Source organism: Pristis pectinata, chromosome 17 (assembly GCF_009764475.1).
Source record: "Pristis pectinata isolate sPriPec2 chromosome 17, sPriPec2.1.pri, whole genome shotgun sequence".
NCBI classification, from domain to species: Eukaryota; Metazoa; Chordata; class Chondrichthyes; order Rhinopristiformes; family Pristidae; genus Pristis; species Pristis pectinata.
Window position 1 is genome coordinate 12477620 of NC_067421.1, and position 23530 is coordinate 12501149.

The 23530-nt window shown below is 40.2% G+C and overlaps 1 protein-coding gene across 1 annotated transcript in view; it reads left to right on the forward strand.

The window, feature by feature from the left end:
• LOC127579322 (citron Rho-interacting kinase-like) overlaps positions 1-23530 on the forward strand; it is a 196458-nt gene that overhangs the window by 4298 nt on the left and 168630 nt on the right. Inside the window, 4 exon segments of the mRNA XM_052032041.1 lie at positions 10355-10464; positions 13727-13877; positions 15338-15513; positions 19960-20061. Of these exon segments, the coding sequence (XP_051888001.1) occupies positions 10369-10464; positions 13727-13877; positions 15338-15513; positions 19960-20061 (525 nt within the window). The 5' untranslated portion in view covers positions 10355-10368.

Genomic DNA, 23530 nt, shown 5'->3' on the forward strand with positions numbered 1-23530 from the left:
CAATAGGGACAAACCAAGGAATTATAGGCTGGTAAGCCTTATGTCAGTGGTAGAGAAATTATTGGAGAAGATTCTTGGGGACTGGATTTACTTGCATTTGGAAAAGCAGGGATTTATTAGGGATATCAGCATGGCTTTGTGATGGGGGAGGTCCTGTCTCACAAAAGTGAATGCGTTTTTTGAGGAGGCGACGAAGATGATTGATGAGGGCAGGGCAGTGGATGTTGTCCACGTGGACTTTAGTAAACCACTTGACAAGGTCCCTTATGGTAGGCTGGTCCAGAAGATTAAGTCACGTAGGATTCACCGTGAGTTGGTAAGTTGGATCCAAAATTGGCTTGGTCATAGAAGACAGAGGATAGTAACCTCTGTCTCTGGAGCATTGGAGGCTGAGGAGCAACCTGATAGGAGTATATAATATTATGAGAGGCATCGATAGGGTAAACACAGTCTTTTTCCCAGGGTGCAAATGTGAAATACTAGAGGGCATAGCTTTAAGGTGAGAGGGGGAAAGTTTAAGATTTGTGAGAATGTTTTACACAGAGAATGATCGGTGTCTGGATCACACTGCCTGGGGAGGTGGTAGAAGCAGATACAATACCGATGTTTAAGAGGCATTTAGATAAACACATGAATAAGCAGGGAATAGGGGGATACAGACCACATGCAGGCAGGCGGGGTTACTTTGGATTGGCACCAGAGTCAGCACAGACATGGTGGGCTGACGGGCCTGTTCCTGTGCTCTATTATATATTCTATGTTCACAGGGGCTCAGTTTCCCACTCCTTTTAAGTTCACTGAAAATTTTTTTGTGCAATATGTTTTTAATGTGAAATGTGTTTTGGGGTATTAATTAGAAAATCTGCTAGTCTGCCAAGACCAAATTCCCGAGGGTGCTGGATTATTGGGGTTTTATTACATAGGTGCAATCTGCTCAACCTTTCTTCATGCATTAATCCCTTCATCCCAGGGAACAAGCTAGTGAACCTTTGCTGCACTGCCTCTGATGCAAGCACATCCATTCTTAAATATGGACACGAAAACTATATGCACTTCTTTAGGTCTCACCAGTGCCCTGTAAAGTTTCATCTAAATTTGATCTCCCTTTATATTCTCTTACCTTGCAATAAATGCCAACGTTCCATGTATGCAAATGTTAACCTTTTGTGCACTAGGTCCCCAGGTCATTTGTACCTCAACATTTTGAAAAGAGTAACTTCCTGTGGGGCCTTATAAACTGGGCTTCAGATCCTCGTGGGCATCACTAAAGCAATGTTTGATTGTTTTCTTTGCACTGGTGCTTTGTTTCTCCAACAACTTGAGAGTGGGAAAACATCAAAAAGCAGAATACTTACAATGTACTTGCAAAGAATGTTCATGTGTTGTGCAAGTAACACTGTGAGATTGGAAGAGACTGACTTAAACCGAAGTGGTATGATTCTACAGATCTTTGTGATGATGCGTTTGTCCATTGAAAGGCTGGACAGTTGCATGGAATATCATGTGAAACCATATAAGCCTTCAATGATGGCTTGATGCCACATGTTACTCTAACTGTAGCCATTTATTGTCCTACTGATCTACGACAAAGTTTTCCTCAGCTTATTGATAGTGAAGTGTGAGTTGGAGCAGTAGAAAAATGATGGTGAGAGGGGACATGAACGTGGTGGCTGAGATGAGTGTTTCCTTCTTTCTCACAAATTGCTAATTAGTTCTGACCCCCCATTCTGCATTTCAGATTAGGCAATTTCAGTAATCACCGTGCTAACAGCTTGTTCGGTGTCATAATTTGTATTGTTTTTAATATTGACCCTCCATCTCATTTGCTGGATTGCTCATGGATCTCGTTAGCCATGTTTTAAGTAGGTATACCTTGTATATGAACAGCCACCCTGTTTGGGTTGAGGCATGGAAATGTCAGTGAGCATCAACTGCCACAGAACAAAATAATCATGGCCTAGACTCCTGTGCATACTTGTATGAAGGTCTTTTTATGGTTGCATATTGGTGAAATCCTTGTGGTTAATCAATACTAGTGGATGGTCTAGGAGTGTTTAACTGTGTCTGTGCTTGAGTGGTGCATGCAGCCATAAACCCAAGATCATACCTTCTGAACCTCTAGAGATCTCCCAAATCTCAGGCAGAATGGACAGTGGGACCCAGCAGTAAAGATTTTTAGGATGGTTATGATTTGTATTGCCACTGTTAAAACATAATTACTGGTGTTCATATTGATGGTTCCAGCAGATTGCAAAAGTGCTATCATCTATGTCTTCTCAAACACTGATGTTTTGACAGGTCCAGGAAGCTTATGCTCTGCCTATACTCTTTGTGTGGCCTCTTATAAATGGCAACTGTTGTCGATATGCTCTCCATTGGAGCTGAAGGTGTATGAGGTATAGCCAATGGTGGTTCTTTTGCCTTGTGCTCCTGCTGCTGTGTACCATGCTCTTCATTTGAGTTTCAAGAAAGATATGCAGCTACTAATGCTGATCCAATGTATCTGCATATCAAAGTGGTGACCAAATTCTACCTCTAAACACAAGCAGTCAATAAAGAAATGGAGGTTTTACTACTTAGTCATTCTTCCCTACTGTGTATTCTGCCTCCTTAATTGCCATCATGCTCTAGCCTTGATTTCATTGGTGAGTTTCAAGAATCAAGGAAACCAGTGAACCCATAGTTAAACTAGAAAAGCCATGTTAATATAATGCTAATTGAGTAGTCGACATTGCCTTTCCCAGGTGGGTATATGTAGCCTGAAGCAACAGAATTAAATTTAGAAGTTGAGTTGGAGCCAACTTTCTAATGATTGTCAGGCAAGGAAATTTTGCAAAATCCTTCTAAGTCACAGGCTATACCCCCTCTGGAGTATTTTGTCCAGTTGTGGGATTTGGGAGTCAAGGCCTCAGACAGGGTGTAGATGACATTTGCAAGATGCCAACAGGGAAGTGGATGCTTCCAGGTGTACAGAACTTCCTCAGAAGTGTTGTTTCCTTGGAATTCATAAAATTAACTTTAGATTTAATGGAGATGTTCAAGATCATAAAGAGCTTTGATAGATTAAATAAGGAGAAAATGTTTTCTGTGACAGAAAGGCCCATGATCAGCTATGACTAATTTATAATTTTATTTATGTAAAGTCTGGACAGGAATCCCTGGAAAGATGGTGGAAGCAGATTTAATACTAGACTTCCTGAAGGGAGTTGAAAGAAATTGTAGGACAATGGGGCTACTTGGGGAGCTTGTTCAAAGAGCTGGCAGAGGTGTGATGAGCTGAATGGTTTCCTTCTGTGCTGTATCATTTTATGAATCTATTAGGAGGTGCTTTTATTAATGAAGATCTACATCACACTGTAATGAGGATTCCTTGAATCTGTTCTCTTTGCATGTCCTCTTGCTCCCTGACTTCCTCCCTCTGATTTTTATACTACCTCCTTCTCTGAGCACACCTGCCCCCTCTATGCTCCCCAGAGCACTGGTGTAATATCATAAGCAAACCAATACCAGCATCCTCTCCCAGGCCAACATCCTCAGCACAGATGCCCTAATGTACTCAATCAACTCCATTGATGAGGCCACATCATATACAGGCCTGGCACCAGAGTCCCCCAAAAAAATACCCTGTATTCTGAGTTGTGCCATAGGAAGAGATTGCCAAGTGAACAGGGAAAATGATTCAAGGTTGTTCTCTAAGCCTCTTTGGAAGAAGTATAAAATCCCAATCAATTCCTGGGATTCCTTGGCCTGTGACTGCCCAAAATTGAAGAGCGTTCAGGTGTGCACAAAGAACCTGTAGTCCATGTGCCACGTCTAGCATAAACATTGGAGGGAGTAAACCAGCTTCCAAACTACCCATGTGCTGGGTCTGCCATGTATCTCCTGCCCCACCTGTAGCTGTGTCTGCAGATCCCATGTCGGTCCAAGAGTCACCTCAGAACTTAAAGAACAAGATTGGAAGCCTATCACCCTCGATCCTGAGGGACTGCCTAAGGAAAAAGTAAGAATGAGGATTAGTTCTTTTAATCACATATTGCTTCTATACAATACCAGCAATCCAGTGGCTGCGTTCAAATAATAAGTTGTGCGGATACAGCTAATTTATGAAATCCTGACTAGTACTGGAATGGAACCTCAAAAGCTGTTGATTATTCTAAAAATCTAACAGGATTGAGGAGCTGGCATGCTACCCCTTGGTGTTAGCTTTGGCTCATTGGTAGCAGTCTTGCATCTGAATTACAAAGAGATAGTTTGAAGTTTCACCCTGGAGACTTGAGTAAATAGCCCAGCTGACACTTCATTGCATTACTGGGAGATGACTTCATTTCCAGCAGTGCTATATTTTGAATAAAATGTTCAATCAAATTGATCTGTCTGTCTTCTCCATGGGTATAAATTGTGCCATAGCTCTTTTCAAGATTGTATAAGGAGTGTTTTTTTGACTTCACCGTGTCTGTTCTTTCAGAACAACTAAGAAGGACCTTTCCATTCCTACTCGCATCCCAGAGGATGTATATTGGAGGATGAGTTGAATTAGAATGTTGAAATAAAATAATGAAAGTGCTGAAAATGCCCAGCAGATCAGGCAGCACCTGTGAAGAGAGAAGCAGAAGTAACAGGCCTGATTGTGCTGACAGCGAACTGGCATTTTTGGACTGTGCCTGTGCTCTCTGGTACAGAAGTATAAATGATCTGACCTCCCATTCTGCCTCTGGACTCAACACTGAGTCTAGAGATGCTCTATTAAATACTGGGCTGAACAGCCCCTTGCCCCCTCAGGCTTATGCTAGCCATTGCTGGCGTATCTAGTGCCACCGCATTCATATGAAGTAAAGGTAAGTTTTTTTTTAGCTTTAACAATATTAATATTAAGTAAAATAATTTGCATACATTGAGTGGGGTTTTAAGTTTTTTTAATTTTATATGGTTTTTAAACTTTTTCACAACTGTTTCTAAATGGCTCTGATCATCAGACACCTAGAAACAGTGGAAAAGACCTTCTGACAGCACTTTCAGAGATGTGGCTGCAAAAGGTAAGTGTGACCACAGGCATCCCATGCAACACAGAAGCATGGGCCGGGTGCAGTGTGATATGGCCTAATATTTTGAGACAGTAACCCTGCATCACAACTTTGAACAGTTAGAGATCAAACACATTTTAAGATGCAGAGAAAGGGGAAGGGAGGAGAGAAGGGAAAGTCTGTGATAGCATGGAAGACAGGTGAGATTAAATTGCAAGAGCTGATAGTGAAAAGTGAAAGAAGATGGTAATGGGGAAGATTAGCTAAGATTACCGGAGGAATTTTAAACAATTATTTTGTAGTTACACCTCCAAACTGTGGACAGAGAGCTCAAAGTAGTTGTGACACAGAAAATTAAGGTCACAGGCAACTGAACACTGAGGGTCATTTCTGAGATTCAATCAGAGGTGTGACGTGGAGCTCTTAACCAATCAGACTTTGGTCTCCTCTGAGTAGAATAGACCAGATTTTGAGCAGTGACTGTAGTCTACTAGATCATAGTATACTAGATTGAAGCAATTAGAAACAAATTATTGGGTCACATGGAAAAAAGTGCTTGCATCCCTGGACAATGGGAATGAAGGTGGTAAAATGGTAGATGTTGCATAGCCTGTAGTTGCACAGGAAAATCCTATGGGATGGAAGGTGGGTGTTGATGGAGATGGTAGAATGACCCAGAGTGCCTGGAGAGGATGTTCCCTACGGCATGCTGAAAAAGGAGCAGAGGGAAAGATGTGTCTGTCAGATCATGCTGGAGATGCCAGAAGTTTCACGGGATGATTTGTTGAATGTGAAGGCTGGTGAGGTGGAAGATGAGGAGAGGATCCCAGTCTGGTTGTAGGAATGCAGTGGAATGAGAGCATAAGTGCAGGACATGGAAGGTTCACAATTGAGGGCCACGTGACCAACGGTGGTAAGGAATTCTTGGTTGAAGAGCAAGAAAATCCACTACAAGCAGTAGCATGGAAGGTAACATTGTCAGAACAGATGTGAAGGAGACAGAAGTTGGGAGAATGAAATGGTGTTCTTGCAAAAAGGAGGGTGGGAGGAGGAGTAGTCAAAGTGACTGTGTAAATCAGTGTGATTGTAGTGGATATTGATCAGTAGTTTATTCCCTGAAGTGGAGACAGTGAAGTTGAGGAAGGGAAGAGTCGAAGATGGAGCATGTGAAAGTGAGAGCAGAGTGAAAATTCATGGAAAATGTGCTGACATTTTCTAGCAGTATGAAAGCAGGAAGCAGAATTGATATTATTTTTAATGTACTAGAAAAACGGGTGAGGGAGGGGACCTGAGCAGGACTGAAATAGAGAATGCTTCACACATCCCACAGATAGATGTGTAGCTTGGACTCATTCTGGTTCCCATAGCAACATCTTTTAATTGGAGAAAGCAAATGTAGCCTACAGACACAGTGGTTCAATGTGAGAACAAGTGAAACCAGGTGAACATGGTGGAGGGGGATGGGTTTGGCCTCTAAGGAGGAAGTGAACGATGTGCAAGCAGTCTTGGTGAGGAATAGAGGTGTAAAGGCATTGGATAGCCTCAGAGAAATGAGATGGTTAGAGCCAGAGAAATAAAAAAAATTCAAAAGTGGTGGCAGGGACCTGAAGTGTTGCAATGTTACATGAGATGTGGCCTGCGTGTGAATGGGAAGGCTTGGAAAAGAGGTCAGTGATTGTCTGGAAGAATGATGGCATGATGTTTCATACTGGGATCATGGTCCAGAGGAAGGTTTGAGGAGCCATTTAGAGCTGGCCTTCAGCCTCTGCAAGTTTGTAGTTAGTTTACCAAACAACAACAGCCTTGATCTTGCCCACAGATTTAATACCAATGTTGGTGTTGGTTCTTGGGCCACTATTCTTTAGACAGTCGCTGACCTCATTTTGCTCAGTGATCTTTTCCTCATAAGTCCATAGCTACCGACCACAAATGGCCCACTTCTACCTTGTCCCTTAACTTTCACAATCAGGACTAGCCCAGGAGACTGATTGATTGTCTTAGCCTTTAATTGACCCAAAGAAGTCATTCTTTTCCAATCTTGTCTGCTTTTTTTTTAATCTTCTTGGTCAGTCCCTTACTAACTGTGTGTGTGATACTTTTGATGCCCTTCCTCAATGCATAAACTGCTTTATACTTCTATTCCATCAACAGGATGGTTTAAGAGACCTTCACTTGTACAGAAGCCCAATTAGTTGCCCTCAGAATCAGATTTATTATCACTGATGTATGACATGAAATTTGTTGTTTTGCAGCAACAGTACAGTGCAAAGACATAATCTATAAATTACAAAATAAATAAATAGTGCAGAAAAAGGAATAACGAGGTAGTGTTCATGGACCGTTAAGAAATCTGATGTCAGAAGGGAAGAAGCTGTTCCTAAATCATTGAGTATGGGTCTTCAGGCTCCTGCACCTCCTCCCTGATGGTAGTGACGAGAAGAGGGCATATCCCAGATGGTGAGGGTCCTTAATGATGCATGCTGCCTTCTTGAGGCACAGCCTCTTGAAGATGTCCTCGATGGTGGGGAGGGTTGTGCCCATGATGGAGCTGGCTGAGTCTATAACCCTCTGCAGCCTTTTGCAATGCTGTACATTGGAGGCTTCATACCAGGCTGTGATGTATCTAGTCAGAATGCTCTCCAGTGTACATCTATAGAAATTTACAAGAGTCTTTGGTGACATACCAAGTCTCCTCAAACTCCTAATCAAGTAGGGCTGCTGGTGTGCCTTTCTTCATGATTGCATTGATATGTTGGGCTCAGGATAGATCCTCTGAGATGTTGACACCCAGGAACTTGAAGCTGCTCACCCTTTCCACAGCTGACCCCTCAATGAACATTGGTGTGTGTTCTCCTGACTTCCCCTTCCTGATGTCCACAATCAGTTCCTTGGTCTTGCTGACATTAAGTGCAAGGTTGTTTTTGTGACACCACTCAACAACTGATCTATCTCCCTCTTGTAAGCCTACTCCTTGCAATCTGAGATTCTACCAACAACAGTGGCGTCATCAGCGAATTTATAGATGGTGTGCTTAGCCACACAGTCATGAGTGTAGAGAGAGTAGAGCAGTGGGCTAAGCGCGCATCCTCGAGGTGTGCCTGTGTTGATCGTCAGTGAGGAGGAGGTGTTACTTCCGATCCGCACTGACTGAGGTCTCCCAAAAGGAAAGTTGAGGATCCAGTTGCAGAGGGGGGTACAGAGGCCCAGGTTTTGAAGTTTGATTATTAGTACTGAGGGAATGATGGTGCTGAACGCCAAGCTGTAATCGATAAACTGTTGAATCCTGGCTGTTGAATGACTCCAACATCACACTCGCTGAATTGATTCCCACACTGAACGATTTCCCTTTTGACTCCATTCACTTCCTCCATGTAGGTGGTATTCCTTTGGAAAATCATGTCGTTGAAGTTATGAACGAAACGTTCTCCATTTCGTTCCTACCTGTGATCCCTCCCTCTCGACATTGTTTGTATTGGTGCAACTTCCTGGTCTCAACATGTGGTCCTTTGCTGCACTCGCCTTTACTTTGTCCATTTTTTTCACTCTTCCTCCCTTGACTGCTCTGTTTCTATTTGGTGGGTTAGCCTAGTAATCAGTCGATACTACGACTATACTCTTCTCCACACTGCTTCCTGTAAGAATTCCATTCTTCCAATTTCAGTTGCATCTAGTCTGTTGAAGCTACTTTCTAGAAAACTATTTGTATGCAGTTTAACATCCTCCTTCACCATGATTGATAGTGTCCTCAACCATGTCTATTTGTTTGCTTGTATTTCCGCTCTCATTCCCTTCTCTGCACTGCCAGGGCTAGGATAGAATTCCTCTTCCTACAGTTCATCGTATCAGCCTTTACATTCAACAGATTATCCTCAGCAATTTCAGCAACACTATTCCATCACCAGATGTAGCTTCCCTTCTCCTATTCCAAATGGTCCATTTTCCTCTGGGATGCAAAGGTTCACACTTCCAACTCCACCAATATCAACTACAGTTTCTGTTCAATCACAGGGCATATAACACTTGCCCTTTTACCTTGTTTCTTCCTGTTGTCCAGGGCTCCAGGCTCTCATTCTACTCGAAGCAACAATCTATTTGTATTTCTTTCAGTTTAGTATGCTTTATTCATTGATCATGATATGTCCTCTTATACACTGAGAAGACCAAATGTAGATTGGGTGACTGGTTTGCAGAGCATCTATGTTTGGTCTGCAAGTGACTCTGAGCTTCCAGTCACCTAACTCTAATTTTCTGTCTCATTCCTGCTTTGACTTCTCTGTCCTGTACCTCCCACATTGTTATAAAGAACCTTCAAGTAAATTTGATAAACAGCATCTCATCTTCTGATTTGCATTAATGTCTTCTGGATTCAGAATTGAGTTCAATAGTTTAATAAGAGTGTTTCCAGAATTTATATTTCTCATTTCTAGCAAGCACTCTACATTCTTATTGTAATCCTTCTGTCTTTTTAAACCTATGTCAGAAAGACATTTTATTCCCAGTATCACCTTCTTCAACCTCGCACTGTCACTTTATTTGTTATTTAATCTGCCTACCAGTCCTTCCCATACCTTTGGTTTTCTCCTACCATTTTCTCCTGCACAGTAAAACGTGTTTCATCTCTAACTATTCCCTGTTCTAATGAAAGGCATTGATGTGAAACATTAACTCAGTTTAATACAGATATTGTCTGACATTATGTTTATATGCAGCATTTCCTATTTTTATTCCAGATTTCCAGCATTTTCAGTTTGTTGCTTTTGATTTATAATACCATTCTTTTATCAGGATAAGAGTCTAGACTAGAGTGGTGAAAGATTTGCATGTGTTATTTGCATATGACCTTAGTTCGTGGCAAGTTCAGAGATTTGCAGTCCTGGTTCTATAAAGATTCATGTTTCCAGCACAAGGACTGCCATGATTCAGTAAGTTGGGTCGTAGCTGCCCTCTCAAGGACAATTGGGGATGAACATGAAGTGCTGACCTTGCCAATAACATTCCTAACCCATGTTTAAACAGTAACAAGATTGGCTAGCATGGGGAACAAAAGAGATGAGCTGAATTTTTAAAAAATTCTATAACAAAGAGGAAAACTGCAATCTTTATTCTCTGCCTAGCTGTTACTATAATCTCCTGACAGTCATTTGTGGTGCAGTATGGTGGAAATTTTTTTTACTCAATCTTTAACACAGCACAATTGACTTGGAAATGCTTGAGTTTAAGGTTGCAGAGAAATGGAACATTTTTCCTCTTGGTAATAGCAGATGGGTATAAAAAGATCAGAAGGAAAAACAATAACTGTAACTGTCAAAAATAATGTTTTTCTTTTTCTTTAGTGAATCCTAGAGCGATGTTGAAGTTTAAATACGGTGGCCGTGGTCTTATAGACAGTGGAGCAGGTGAAACAATCACCAATCGTTGTTCCAGACTCAATCTGTTTTTCCAGGTTAGTGAGCCTGTGGCTTGATGTTTGAAAATTGGGGCTACCAAAACAAAGTGAGGTGATTAAATACTGGAATTAAATACAAGAGGAAGATAGATATATGTGAGAGCATATCAGCACTTGTGAAAAAGAATTGACAGTGTAAATATTGAACTGGTTGGATACGGCCTTGGGTATGAATGTATTGAATTTTAACTGGTACAGGTTAATGGTGGCATAACAGTTGTGTGCTGGACTAGTAATTCAAAAGCCTGGACCTGAATTCAAATTTCAGCTCTAAAATTTAAATTCAGTTAATAATCTGCAATTAAAATAAAATCTAGTGGATAGTAATGATGATCACAAAACTGTTGGATTATTGTAAAAACCCATCTGGTGCACTAATGTCCTTCAGGGAAGAAAATCTGCCATTCTTACCAAATTTGGCCTATATGTGATCACAATGTGGTTGACTCTCCAATGTACTCTGAAACAGCCAATTATTAAATTCAAAAATCTGACATACATATGTTCATTTCTATGAATGTCAGAACTAGGTTCCCCCCCCCCCCCCATCCACTTTGGGTAATTGTTCTTTCTTATAAGTCTTGTGTGTTTTTGATGCCATTCATTATAATACTGTGGAGATATGGTTACCATATTGATTGTGTATTTTCTGACTTGTGGACAAAATTGGCTTATGGATGTCTGTAAAAATGGAACCTGTTTGTTACCTTGGAATGAGCTGTAGTTCTGAAGAGAACTACTGGCTAACTGCTGTGTGTGGGTCAGTTCATTACTAACTTCCCACATGTACATTGCAACATGGAAGCCGGCAGTGAGCAGGAAGTCAGATGCACTGGCATGAATGTGTTGCCATGTCAGTGCATCTGACCTCCTGCTCCACAGCCAGTCTTAACACTTAGTCTAGGGGAAGGGCAGAAATGTTCTTCACTGAGGGACTAGAAGAGCTTTGCATCTGGCTCCTTGGCTTTTTACCAGGGATAGTCAGCTCTTACATCCTGATTGGAAAGATTATTAAGTATTTTCTTTTAAATTATTTAATGTTTAAAATAATTTCTAGTACTTAGAGTTTTTATGTAATATTTCTGTTGTTTTTTAATTATTTGAATCAATTTGGATAATGTTTTATGTCTGATCATCAGTGATGTTTAAGAATTGTTCAAAGCTTGGCTTAAGTAAGCTATCAATGGGTAGTCTGAAGGCAGGGCCTTAGGATCCACCACCTGAGGCCTAGTCACTGTTTGTGAACTGCTCTGCCTTGGGGAATGGTTGAGGCAACCAGGCCTGGAGGACAGTTAGAGCCATGGTATCACAAAAAGGATGTGAGACTGCAAGTAAAGCAGCCAGACCAGGCCTGATGTGGCCCATCATGCTGTTTGTCTACTTACCATGAGAAGCATAGATTGCTTATATTGTAATAACCATTTGATTACAGAAGGTTCTTTTGTGACTGTACACAAGCTGATATTACAAAATAAATAATCTCCTTTTACTTTGGTTTTTGAAGGTGCTATCTTGTCCCAAATCCATGCCTGTCTCAGAATTCCATGTTTGAATTTTTACATTTGGGTTTCCTTACCTGCCACAGTACTGAAATGCCCTTTAAGCAAAATCACAAATGACATCCTATGTGCCTGTGATTATGGTAATCTATAAACCCTGGGGCTTCTTGACCTATCTGAAGCTTTTGACACTGCTGACTAAGTTATATTTCACCAATGCTTCTCCTGTATTATGCAGATAGGCAACACTTTACTCACCAGTTTCATTCTTAATTCATTTGTTATCAGGAAATTGCTTGCAATGGCTTTTCTTTTTGTTCCCCCATAATTACTTTTGAGTTTTCAGACCAGCCTCATCACTTTCCGATTATTCATTTACTTGCTGTACCTCATTTACATGTACACCAAAGGCATCCAGCTCTACCTCACCGTCATGTCTCTTGACCCCTTTCCCCAATTTTTGCTAGCTGACATCCAGTACTGGATGAACAGAGATTTCCTCCATCTATGTAATGGAAAGATCAAAACCGTTGTCTTCAGAGTTCACTTGAAACTCTGGCCACAGTTCCATGCATCTCCCTGGTAACTGTCTGAGGTTAAATCAGATTGTTTGCAACTTTGGTGTTGTATTTGATGTCAGGAAGAGATTTCAACTGTGCATCTGCATTACTTCCCCTTTTGTAAAATTATCTAACTTCACCCCACCTCAGCTCATCTACTGCTGAAAAGTTGTGTCCAGACACAAGCTACCTCCTAGTTTTGATCATTTTGTTGCTCTCTTCCTTCTTGTGCCCTGTTACACTCATCTCATTGAAAGCATTGCTGGACAATCAAAAATCTCATGGTTTAATTCACCCATAACTTGCATTGACTCCAAGTCTGGCAATATCACAGTTTTCAAATGCTGATCTTTATTGTCATTTCCCTTCATCACCTTGGCACTAAGCCTGCCTCTTTTTTGTTTCCTCTTCCAGTTCTGCAATCTTCCACAGATCTTTGTGCTCCTCCTATTCTGACCTCTTGCACATATCCTCTATTTTTTAAGGACTCCCTATTGGTGGCCAAGCTTGTATCTGCCCAGGCTCTAAGCTCTGGAATTCCTTCCTTATGTGTCTTTGCCTTTCCATTGCTCACCTCTTATGACACTCAATATCTAATATTTCCTTCTGTGGCTTGGTATTCAAACATGGTTGTGGATGCTAAGTCATTAAATATGTTCAAGTAAATTGATTTATTATTATTATTACTAAGGTACAGTGAAAAACTTGTCTTGCATACTGTTCATACAGATCAATTCATTACACAGTGCATTGAGGTAGTACAAGGTTAAAACAATAACAGAATGCAGAGTAAAGTGTTATAGTTACAGAGAAAGTGCAGTGCAGGTAGGTAATAACGGGCAAGGTCATAATGAGGTGGATTGAGGTCAAAGTTCATTTTATCATATTAGGGATTCATTCAGTAGTGTTATAACAGCGGGATAGAAGCTGTCCTTGAGCCTGGTGGTATGTGCTTTCAGGCTCTTGTAGAGAAATTCAAGGGTTTAAGTGAAATCAAGGGCAAAGATCAGATCAGGATAAACTTATTGAATGGCAGAGCAGGCTTGATAGGCCATGTAGCCTGCTCTTCCTACTTTAATGTGATGTGTTCTACAAAGTTTAAAAGTGATATAGAAATGCAAGTTATCATCTTTCATATGCCTTTGTTAAAGTGGAAATTATGTGCGGATTTCTCTGATATTAATTGCACTACATTTACAGGGAAAGACTCCATGTCTGGGTCGGATACAACAACAGTCTTCCTGCTTATTGACCAGAGAAGGACTTGTTGATGCAATTCTTGTCCTCTTTGAAGAATGTACTAGCCCCGAGCTGATGAAAATTAAACATGTGGCCAATTTTGTGAAAAAGTGTGAGTACTTTATCATATTGCAAGCAGTTGCTTTGATAACATTCTCATTTCTTTTTTCCAAGATTATTGTATTTTTAATATATTGCAAGCTAAACTGTTTCCTAATTTTAGTTGGTTGAATACAATAGACTGTAGCTGGGTTGTAATGACATTTAACATAGGGAAAATCAGATAGGGAAATGTTGAGGGAAAGGTGTAATTGCCTTATAATTAGTTGCGTTTCAGTGAGGGAGAGATCCAATTCCTCAACCATCTGTTACTAACCTGGTAAGGGTGTATTCATGCATTGGGTAAATGCTGATCAGAGATGGTTTGTTGCATAACCTGTAGGAATTCTGATATGAGATACGGGGCTCTGCATGGTATTGTATCATTTCCAATCCTGATATTATATGGGGATAGGCTGTTTATTTCCTTTTCTGAAAAGATGATTGCAAAGTTCAATTGGAGATGCCAGTTATTGTGAAATTCTAAATTTTTCTTAACCGAAGGTGATGAAGTATCCACACAATGATAACTGAGAATATTCCTTACCACCCAACCTCCATCCTTCAGTTTCTGAAACTCTGACTTTTGTCTGTTTATTGCACGTGTGGTGTCTAAAGTTACATAGAGGACCGTGCATACTATAGGCCTTCAGTATAACCACATGTGAGGCAGAGTTTTGTATTCACCTACACTTTTGGGTGAAAAAGTTTTACCCTAATTTCTCTGTTGGATTTGTTAGTGACTCTTTTGTATTACAATATCTGGCTTTGGACTTCCCCCATGAGAAGAAAGCTTTTCTCTGTCCCTCCTCAATGACACCCTCTCTTTATTTTAAAGACCTCTGTCAGGTTACCTCTCAGCCCACCTTTTACAGGAGAAAAGAGTACCAACCTCTGCTTCCCCTGATAAGTATATCTGTCAGTCTTGGTTTTCTGTCCCTATTTCTGATGAATAGTGTATTTGTTGGAATAAGATGTGATAATCAGAAAGATATTAAATGAGTACAAATTAATAAAAGCAATTTAAATTATTTTAAGGTTACTTATGTCGGTCAGTGCTGGGCAGAAAGGTAGTGGATAATCTGATAATATGTAGGCAAAAAAACAGGACATAACCCAACCAATGAGAGATCAAATAGAATGTGCTGGAACCTAAGTGAGTGGGTGTTCTCTCTCTCACTCATCCACACAGGCAAGTAATCCAACAGCAACAGACTGTCTATGTGCTCGAGGGAGAGAAAGGGAGATCTTCCTCTTTCACACCCTGCTGTTCTTGAGAAGAGCAATTCTAACCAGTACTAATTTCCCAGGACCTTGTTTGCCTCACATGGAGTGCTCCAATTCAGTGAATCATGCAGACAGTATAATACCGACAGATTTAATGATGTTGAACCCAGGTAACCTTTAGCATACCTATGTTGTTAAATTGAATATTTTGTTTCAGTAAATTCAAACTGTCTTTTCTGTTTGTAGACAAAGATACTCTGACTGAGATTCGGGAGTTGCAACCCTGTGCTGGTGATTTTGAGGTGAAAAACGTGATTGGTCGTGGTGTTTTTGCGGAAGTGCAGGTCGTCCGTGAGAAAGCTACCAACGATGTTTATGCAATGAAAGTGATGAATAAGCAGGCACTGATTGGAGATGATAATGTAAGATGACACTATTATTAATTTGGATTTAATCTAAGATTGCTTTCATTTTGTCTAAAGAACTGTCACTACAGGTCCCGTGGGATGAATAGGCTGATACTTATTCATTTGTGGCTTATTGGATATTAGAAAAATAATTCCATTGTTTTTAAAGATTTAAATTTTAAATACAGTTTAAAGTTACTACAAGTTTTATTTAAATAATAATTTCTGACCAATCAATGTATGTGATACCACTTTCCCACAGGGGGAGCTGGTTAGTTCATCTGCTGGGGCTACATATCCATGGATGAGAGTTTTGTTGATTAATCTATTGCTGCCGTTGCATAATACATTTGGGGTTGGGTTTGTGTGTAACTGGATGAAATTTGTTTGTTGGGGAATGGAATGTTTTCTAGCTTGGGTGCTCAGTGTTGGATGCATCTTAAGTCAGATGTGAGACAAAGTATCCTTTATTCTGCCTTAACCTTGACTTCAGAATTGTTTTGACTTTCTTTCACATTCTCCTCTTCTGCTTTTCCATTCCTTTTACTGTCCTCATGTTTGAACATGTTTAACTCTGTTCCAAGGTTAAAATGGCATTGTAATTTGCTCCTCAGTGGTGGCAGAAATTTGAAGCTGCTTTCCATAGGTGCTGCCAGGGGAACTAATAGTCTTAAATGTGAGGCTAATAGATTTTTGTTAACCAAAGCTGTTAATTAGGCTTTGTGATGTCACTCATGAGAAATTATTGGCATGAGTCTTTCCAGTAGGATTCTGTGTTAGTAGCTGGGGATAATGCTATTGGATCCCCTAAAGCCAATTACCTGGATTCTTGTTTAATATCTAAGTTGTGGGTGCTATTGCTGAACATTAGTGGCCCAATACATTGGCCCTAGGCAAGCAATTGCTCCTGATGTGGTTAAATTGCTGAACAAATCTAGAGTGTGATGGTGGAAAGACCTTGGTAGTCAGGAGGTGAGTTGCTCTTTGAAGAATACCCACATTTATGTGGCTGGTCCAATCAATTTTCTTGACAATATTGAGCACTAGAGTATTGAAGTTGCACATCATCAGTAGGTGATTAGAGCTGATCATTGCCAGGCAACGTATGCGGCAGAGATGGTTACTTGATTAAACCATGTTTGAATATTGGCTACGTCTTGCTGCATCAAGGTATCAACTGCTTTATGTTCTGAGGAGCTGTGAATAATGTGGAATCATCAAACAACATTCCCATTTCTGACTATTTCATGGATTAAAAGTCATGGATGAAACCTTTGAAGATGGTTAGGCCTAGGACAATGTTCTGATAAAGTCCTGTAGGGTTCTTGGATCTGAGATGGTTGATCTTCAATAATCACAGTTGTCTTCTTTTGTTCTTCTTGAATGTGACTCAAGCCAGAGAGTGTTTTCCCTTGATTTCTATGGTCATTTACCATGGTTTCTTGATTTCCAATTTACTCAAATGCTGTCTTGATGTCAGTTTGAATTCGGCTCTAGCCCATATTTGTGGTTGTAATAAGATTTGGAGTTGAGTGGTCCTGGTGGAATCTGAACTGAACAATTATACATAAATACTGCTTGAAAGCATTGTACACAACACCTTCCACTTTGGATATGCCTGCCTTCCCCCTCTCACCTGGACTCGCCTATCACCTGCCTGTGTGTGCTCCTCCTCCTCCTCCCCCTCCCCGTACATTCTTATTCTGGCTTCTGTCCTCTTCTTTTCCCGTCCTGATGAAGGGTCTCGGCCCAAAACCTCAACTGTTTATTTCCCTTCATAGGTGCTGCCTGACCTGCTGAATTCCTCCGGCACTTTTTGTGTATTGCTCCAGATTCCAGCATCTACAGAATTTCTTGTGTCTCAGTTTGGATATGCTATGTTTTGTGGACTGAAGATAGTCTGAAAAATTCTCCAACTTGTAAGGTGGATGCTTGTTATAACCAAACTGAAACCATATGCTTTGAGATGTGACTAGTTAGCAGCACAAATCTTCAAGATCACAGCCTGTGTTGTTGTCTGTTCCCTTAGTCTTTGATGTATCTAGTACTTGGAGCCATTTCTGGCTGTCATGTGGAATAGAGTCATGGAGTTGTACAGCATAGAAATGGGACCTTTGGCCCACCGCGTCTATACCAACAATCATGCCTATTTCTACTGATCCCAATTGACTGCATTAATTCCATATCCCTTTTTGCCTTTCTCATTCAATTATCTGTCCGAATCCCTCTTAAATTTTGGTACTGTTCCTACCTCCACCATCTCCTCAGGCAGCTCATTTCCAGATACTAACTACACTTTGTGAAAAATTTACCCCTCAGATCCCCTTTAAAACTTCTTCCTCTCACCTTAGACCTGTGGCCTCCAATCCTTACCACAGAATTGAATTGGTTGAACATTGTTTTCTTTAATGCTGAGGACCTTGGGGGTGATTGAGGTTGCTCATTCACTTGTTACTTCTGACTGAAGATGGCTGTGAATGCACTTTACACGTTGCGTTTCATCAGGTTTGTGGATGGAGCCTGCACCTTGCATTAGCTGTTTAGTTGTCCATCACCACTCACAAATGCAACAAAGATCCATCTCTACAATATGTACATGCTTTCCTTGCTGCTTTAAAATTTAGGAATGCAGTGAATGTCCCTGACTCTAAGTAAGAATCTGGATGTTTTTGACCAGTGGTGCTTGTAGTGGATACTCCACATTCACCTGGAGAAACACAACACCAAAATCAATGTCCATCAACAAACAGCCTGTCTGGTTTTGTCTGAAACAGCGAAGGCTAGGGGGCTTCATTTCTTTGCACACATCGCCTGATCGATGCCTCAGCCAGTGGAGTGTGGCTTGAGCCCTGTGTGCCATCTACGACAGCGAACTACAAGGCTGGAGCCAACTTCCTGGAGAACCACAGTTGGCGTAGATGTGTACAATTAAGGCTGAGTTCAAATGTCATTTTCTTGGCCATAATCAGAATGTCCATCAGTGCTGGATAGAGTTACCTGATTATACAGTATATTGTAGGGGCCACCATGCCCTCATCAGGAGCAAATGACCATTAATGATGTAAGTTATTAATGGATATGAGGAAAAGGGTTTTGGCAGCTACAATCTCCTTGAATGCTGGATCAAGCTGAGGGGCTAAATATCCTCTGCATATTCCTGTGTTATTGATTGTGACTTCTGATTAAACATGCCATTGAATATTCAGAGATATATTGTCTGTATCGGTTATGTTTAATTAGTTCTGAAGGGTCTATTTCTAAATCTAAATTGGGCCTAAAATACCCAACACGACATCAGAAAGGCCTGAGGAGAGCTCTGCCTGGCTAATGAACAAATAAATCTTCCTAGAAATTAGTCAATGATGCCACCATCTGTAGATTTCTTCTCTTTCACTGAGATCCATACTGCTCAAAAGGCATGAATTATTTTCCTTCTGTGTAGTGGAGAAGAGAAGAATACTTTTCTACTTCATGCTAACCAAGGCTTCTGGAGAGATGGAATAGAAATGCAGTTCCATCAGAATCTTTAAAAATGAAAACATCTTCACCACTTATGCAAGGCCTGTTGTAATTGTTACAGTCTACATTTCAAGATGGTGCTTCCTGATTGGTATTGATGTCTTATCATGGTATTCATCTTGGCAAATATGCTGCAGGAAAAATTTCTTCTCCTTTCCTTTGCAAGATGGCTTTTGGGCAGAGTTATGGGATGGCAGCTACAGATGATGGCATCATTGATAATCTCTTGATTGTTCATTGGCCAAGCAGAGTGGGAGCTCTTGTCTAGGTTTCACAGGACCTTGCTCATCCACCCGTGTTACTGGGACAGAATTGTTTTTCAATGATTTCCCCCTTATTCAATATTATCAATATTTGGATGGTCAGTCCAGTTCTTTGTTAGGATCAGCTTAAAAAGGAAGTTCATTCTTGGCAATGTTACAGTAAACTGTGATTGTTGTGGTGGGATGAAGGAATAGTGGGTGGGGAAGTGACAAGGGGAAACGTAACCAATAAGAAGAACCTGGCCATGAACAGTATGAAACAAATTACTGTTGTTATTACATTGACATATTTGGTCAGTCAGGGAATTGAGCAGAGAGGTAATTGGTTATCACACTGTTCTTACTTCACTGTGGTTCAAAGGACGTTAGATTCTGAGATTCCTATTGCTTCCAAGAGGTTTGTTTGCTGCTATAAAGGGAAAAACATGGAAAAGGGATAAATTAAAGGTTAAACAAGGCTTTTTAAAATTAAAGAAAATAAATTATTGTTGTTCACTGTGTAGAAGTTACTTAGTAGAATATACGTGCAGCATATGAAGTGCTGAGTGATTTATTGTGTGTGAATTTAACAAATCAGTAAATTGTGATACACTATTTTCTGTACTTTCGAGTTGTCTTACACAGCTTTAATGCTGTTTTTAAGCTTCACCCACATTGGATTTTTTTTCTTGCTGCTTAGGTCGTATTTTTTGAGGAGGAATGTAGTATCCTATCACGCAGCACCAGCCCCTGGCTGCCTCCATTACAGTATGTATTTCAGGACAAGACTTATATTTATCTGGTGAGTAAATGGAGCAGTGTAGAGCGACACAAACTGGGGAAAAGGTAAAATGTCTGATGGAACGTTTGGTTTATTACAAAATGCAAAATTGTGTTTTTTTTTCCATAACTCAGCCCCCACCTTTTCCAACCCATGGAGATAAGGACAATTTTAATGGCCCATACAAGATTACCTTACTGCAAGCAAGGAATCAAATTTTGGATATTCCCACATATGCCTTAATTTGTCACTTGTCTGCTGAACACAAGGTGGAGCCAATTTCAATAGCACAAGGAATCTCTAAAATCCATTGCTCCCTTTCTCTCAGAAAAGAATAATTTATTTCTCTTTTGCCCATTCCCAAAAACATTTTGTGCTGAACGTTTGAAGTATGTCAAACTACTCAGAAATCCAGATAAGATTTTCTTCTTTGTAATGTTTCTCAAGTATATTCACAGTGAACAATCCAACAAAATGTTTAGCTTTCTTCCAAAGAACTGAAAAACCTGGAAAGGCTTTCTTAGTGGAAGCAGATGAATTTATATTTTTCTAAACCCATAGCAAATAATTGCCTTAATTTTATAAGCAGATGGAATGAGCTCCCGTCTGAATGCTCTGATTTTTAAATAATATTTAACAATCCACATGATGGATGGTAATGACTTGAATTAAAGACTGGTTAATGGTAACCCACATCTACCCTGCTATTACATTCGCTAAAATCCTGTTGAGTCTGTTAAATAATATATATACTTTTGCTGCCCTGTTAGCACATTCTTAATGAATTCTGGCATTTTATTAACAACCAGTGTCAGGGTGACTGATTTATAGTTACCCATTTTCTCTCTCCCTCCTTTCCTTAAAAGCAGCATTACATTTGGTTATTTCCAATCTATTAGGACTGTTCCAGAATCTAGAGAACTTTGGAAGATCAACATTCATGTATTTCTATGCCTACAGCCACCTTGTTCAGAACCCTAGGTTGCAGATTATCAGGTGCAAGGTATTTGTTAAGGTTCAGTCCCCTTAATTCAGTATTTTTTAAAATGTTGTTGTCACCTTGTCATTTTTTTTCCAAATGTAGCTTCCTTTTTGTACCATGGGGTGTCACTAGTGATCTTTGACTTGATGCATATTATTTCTATATAGCATTGCTTGAATCAAGTGACCAGATATTTGGAATTCTTTTGTGGTATGGATGGTGAGAAGGAAGACTATTACTTGTTAACTTCAAATGTAGGATCTGTTGGTCAAGTTAAACAATGCATAGATTTCCACTGGCTTAAAATTGGTTTTGACTTGATTGGCAGTCTGTGACATGCCTACAGTTTAGAAAATGATGCCATGGTGAGATTTCATGGCCTTACAAGGAAAACTACCTTATTGGAAGTAATCAATGTTTCCTTCCCATAGTGTTTAGCTACTTCAAATTTCCTTTTTTTTCCCCCATCAACAGAGTGCTGTAGGAAAAATTGTCGGTGGTTCCAAAACTGGTATTGGATGCGTTGAATTCCAATATGTCTGGGGCAGGGCCTTGGATCCTTGGCGCATGGCTCCATAACCTGCTGAGAAGTGGAGCTGTAGGATTAATAAAGAAGGAAAAATTTAGGAATATTAATTGATTGTGAAATATAAATATTTTAAAGGTTTCTTGCTTCATGGCACAGAAACCATTCATTTCAGATTTTACTACTCTGCTGTCATAGCTGGATGTAGAGGATCTATTGGTAAGAGGTTTTGTGAAGACCCTTGTAGTCCATCTCCTTCCCAAAATTAAGTGCTGATCTGTCTTGGGTGGGGAGTGGTTGGTTCCTGTGAAGATACTTTCTACTGCACTTTTGTTGATATCAAAAAATGAAATCTGAAATAGTAAAACATTATGAGAACAGGAATGCATTGATTGCTTCCTATAAGGTAGTCTTATCTTAAAAATTCCTAATTGGAAAGATTACTACTGCTTCATTTGTCCTTTCTTAAAATAGACTAGCAAGACTTGGTGTGTGTTATATAAGAAGACATTTCACGTTATTCATCTGAAGCTTTATTATTTAATAACTCTGATTTACATTCTGGTTGTAATAAAATTTTGTATATCCTTTTTCCAACTACACGGTTTTTGGTTTACCGCAAGGTTTGATCTTGCCTATTCTTTCAGCTTAACTCTTCCAAATGGAGCAGTATGAAAATGTCTGCTTCAGCTACAGGTATCGGAAGGAACACTTGGGCAGCTTTATTCACTTGCATTGTGCCAATTAAAATACTAATATTACAGTATTTTAAAGATTGATTAAAGATATAACTAACAAGTCAATCTTGAAACTTAATAAACTCTATGGTTGAAGAACTTCTTCCTTTAGAATATGCTTGTGCACTCTAGGATTGTTCTACTCTTTATGGAGTCTTACCTGCACAAAATAGGACTGAAAATTCGGGACTTGGCTTAACCAGTCAAATTTTGTATACCTTTTTAATAATGTGTTTATTTCAATTTTGTTCATGCCTTTTGAAGTTGATGACTTAACGAGGCATAATTCTACATGCTGACAGTCGCTTCAACAGTCACACCAAGCTTCCATGTTTGCAACAGAACCACTCACTTTATTGGGTCAGACAAAAGTATATTTATTAGATTGATCTTCCAACTCGTGGAGGGAGAGAAAGGTCTGTTCATCTCATTGGCACAGCCCACTCTCTCCCATTGTATAAAGCATGGTATTTTTATGCACCTTTAGAGGTAAGGTAAAGTATCTCCACCAATGCATAGGCTTTCAGCCATCACTGCTTGATCTACCTAAGATGGGAAGGTGCTTCAGATGTCACTGTCCCAGCATGGTCATCTTGTGCTTGTAGAGTCCTGCCTTTGGCCAGAGTCTGATGGTTTCATGCTTAAAGTATCCCTTTGTTCAGTTAAGGCTTTGTTACCATGGTGATGGAATTAGGAACAGATCAGCTATCTCCAATTATCACATTACTTACAGGGGCCTTCTGGAATCTCTCATCTCTTCCTCTGTTGCACAGCAAGGTCTGACTGACGGTGGAGTAGAAGTATACTTATTTTACACTATTCTTTATAACATGTTGTGCAAGTTAACCCTTCAGGCTATGTCCCCGTGTCCAATATCTTTAGAACCAAGGCAGTGAAGCAGTACCCCGTGCCCTCTAGCACTGGCCTCTGGATGGGTACAGTATTAATTTGGTCTAGAAGATGGAGGTGTATTGCCTGACTCCTAAAGCAAAACTCTAACATAACTGAATTGTGATTGCAACTGTAGGATAGCGTAATACTATTACAGCGCCAGCGACCTGTGTTCAATTCCGGTCGCTGTCTGTAAGGAGTTTGTACGTTCTCCCTGTGTCTCCGTGGGTTTCCTTCGGGTGCTCTGGTTTCCTCCCACATTCCAAAGGCGTACAGGTTAGGAAGTTGTGGGCATGCTATGTTGGCGCTGGAAGCGTGGCAATACTTGCAGGCTGTCCCCAGAACACTCCATGC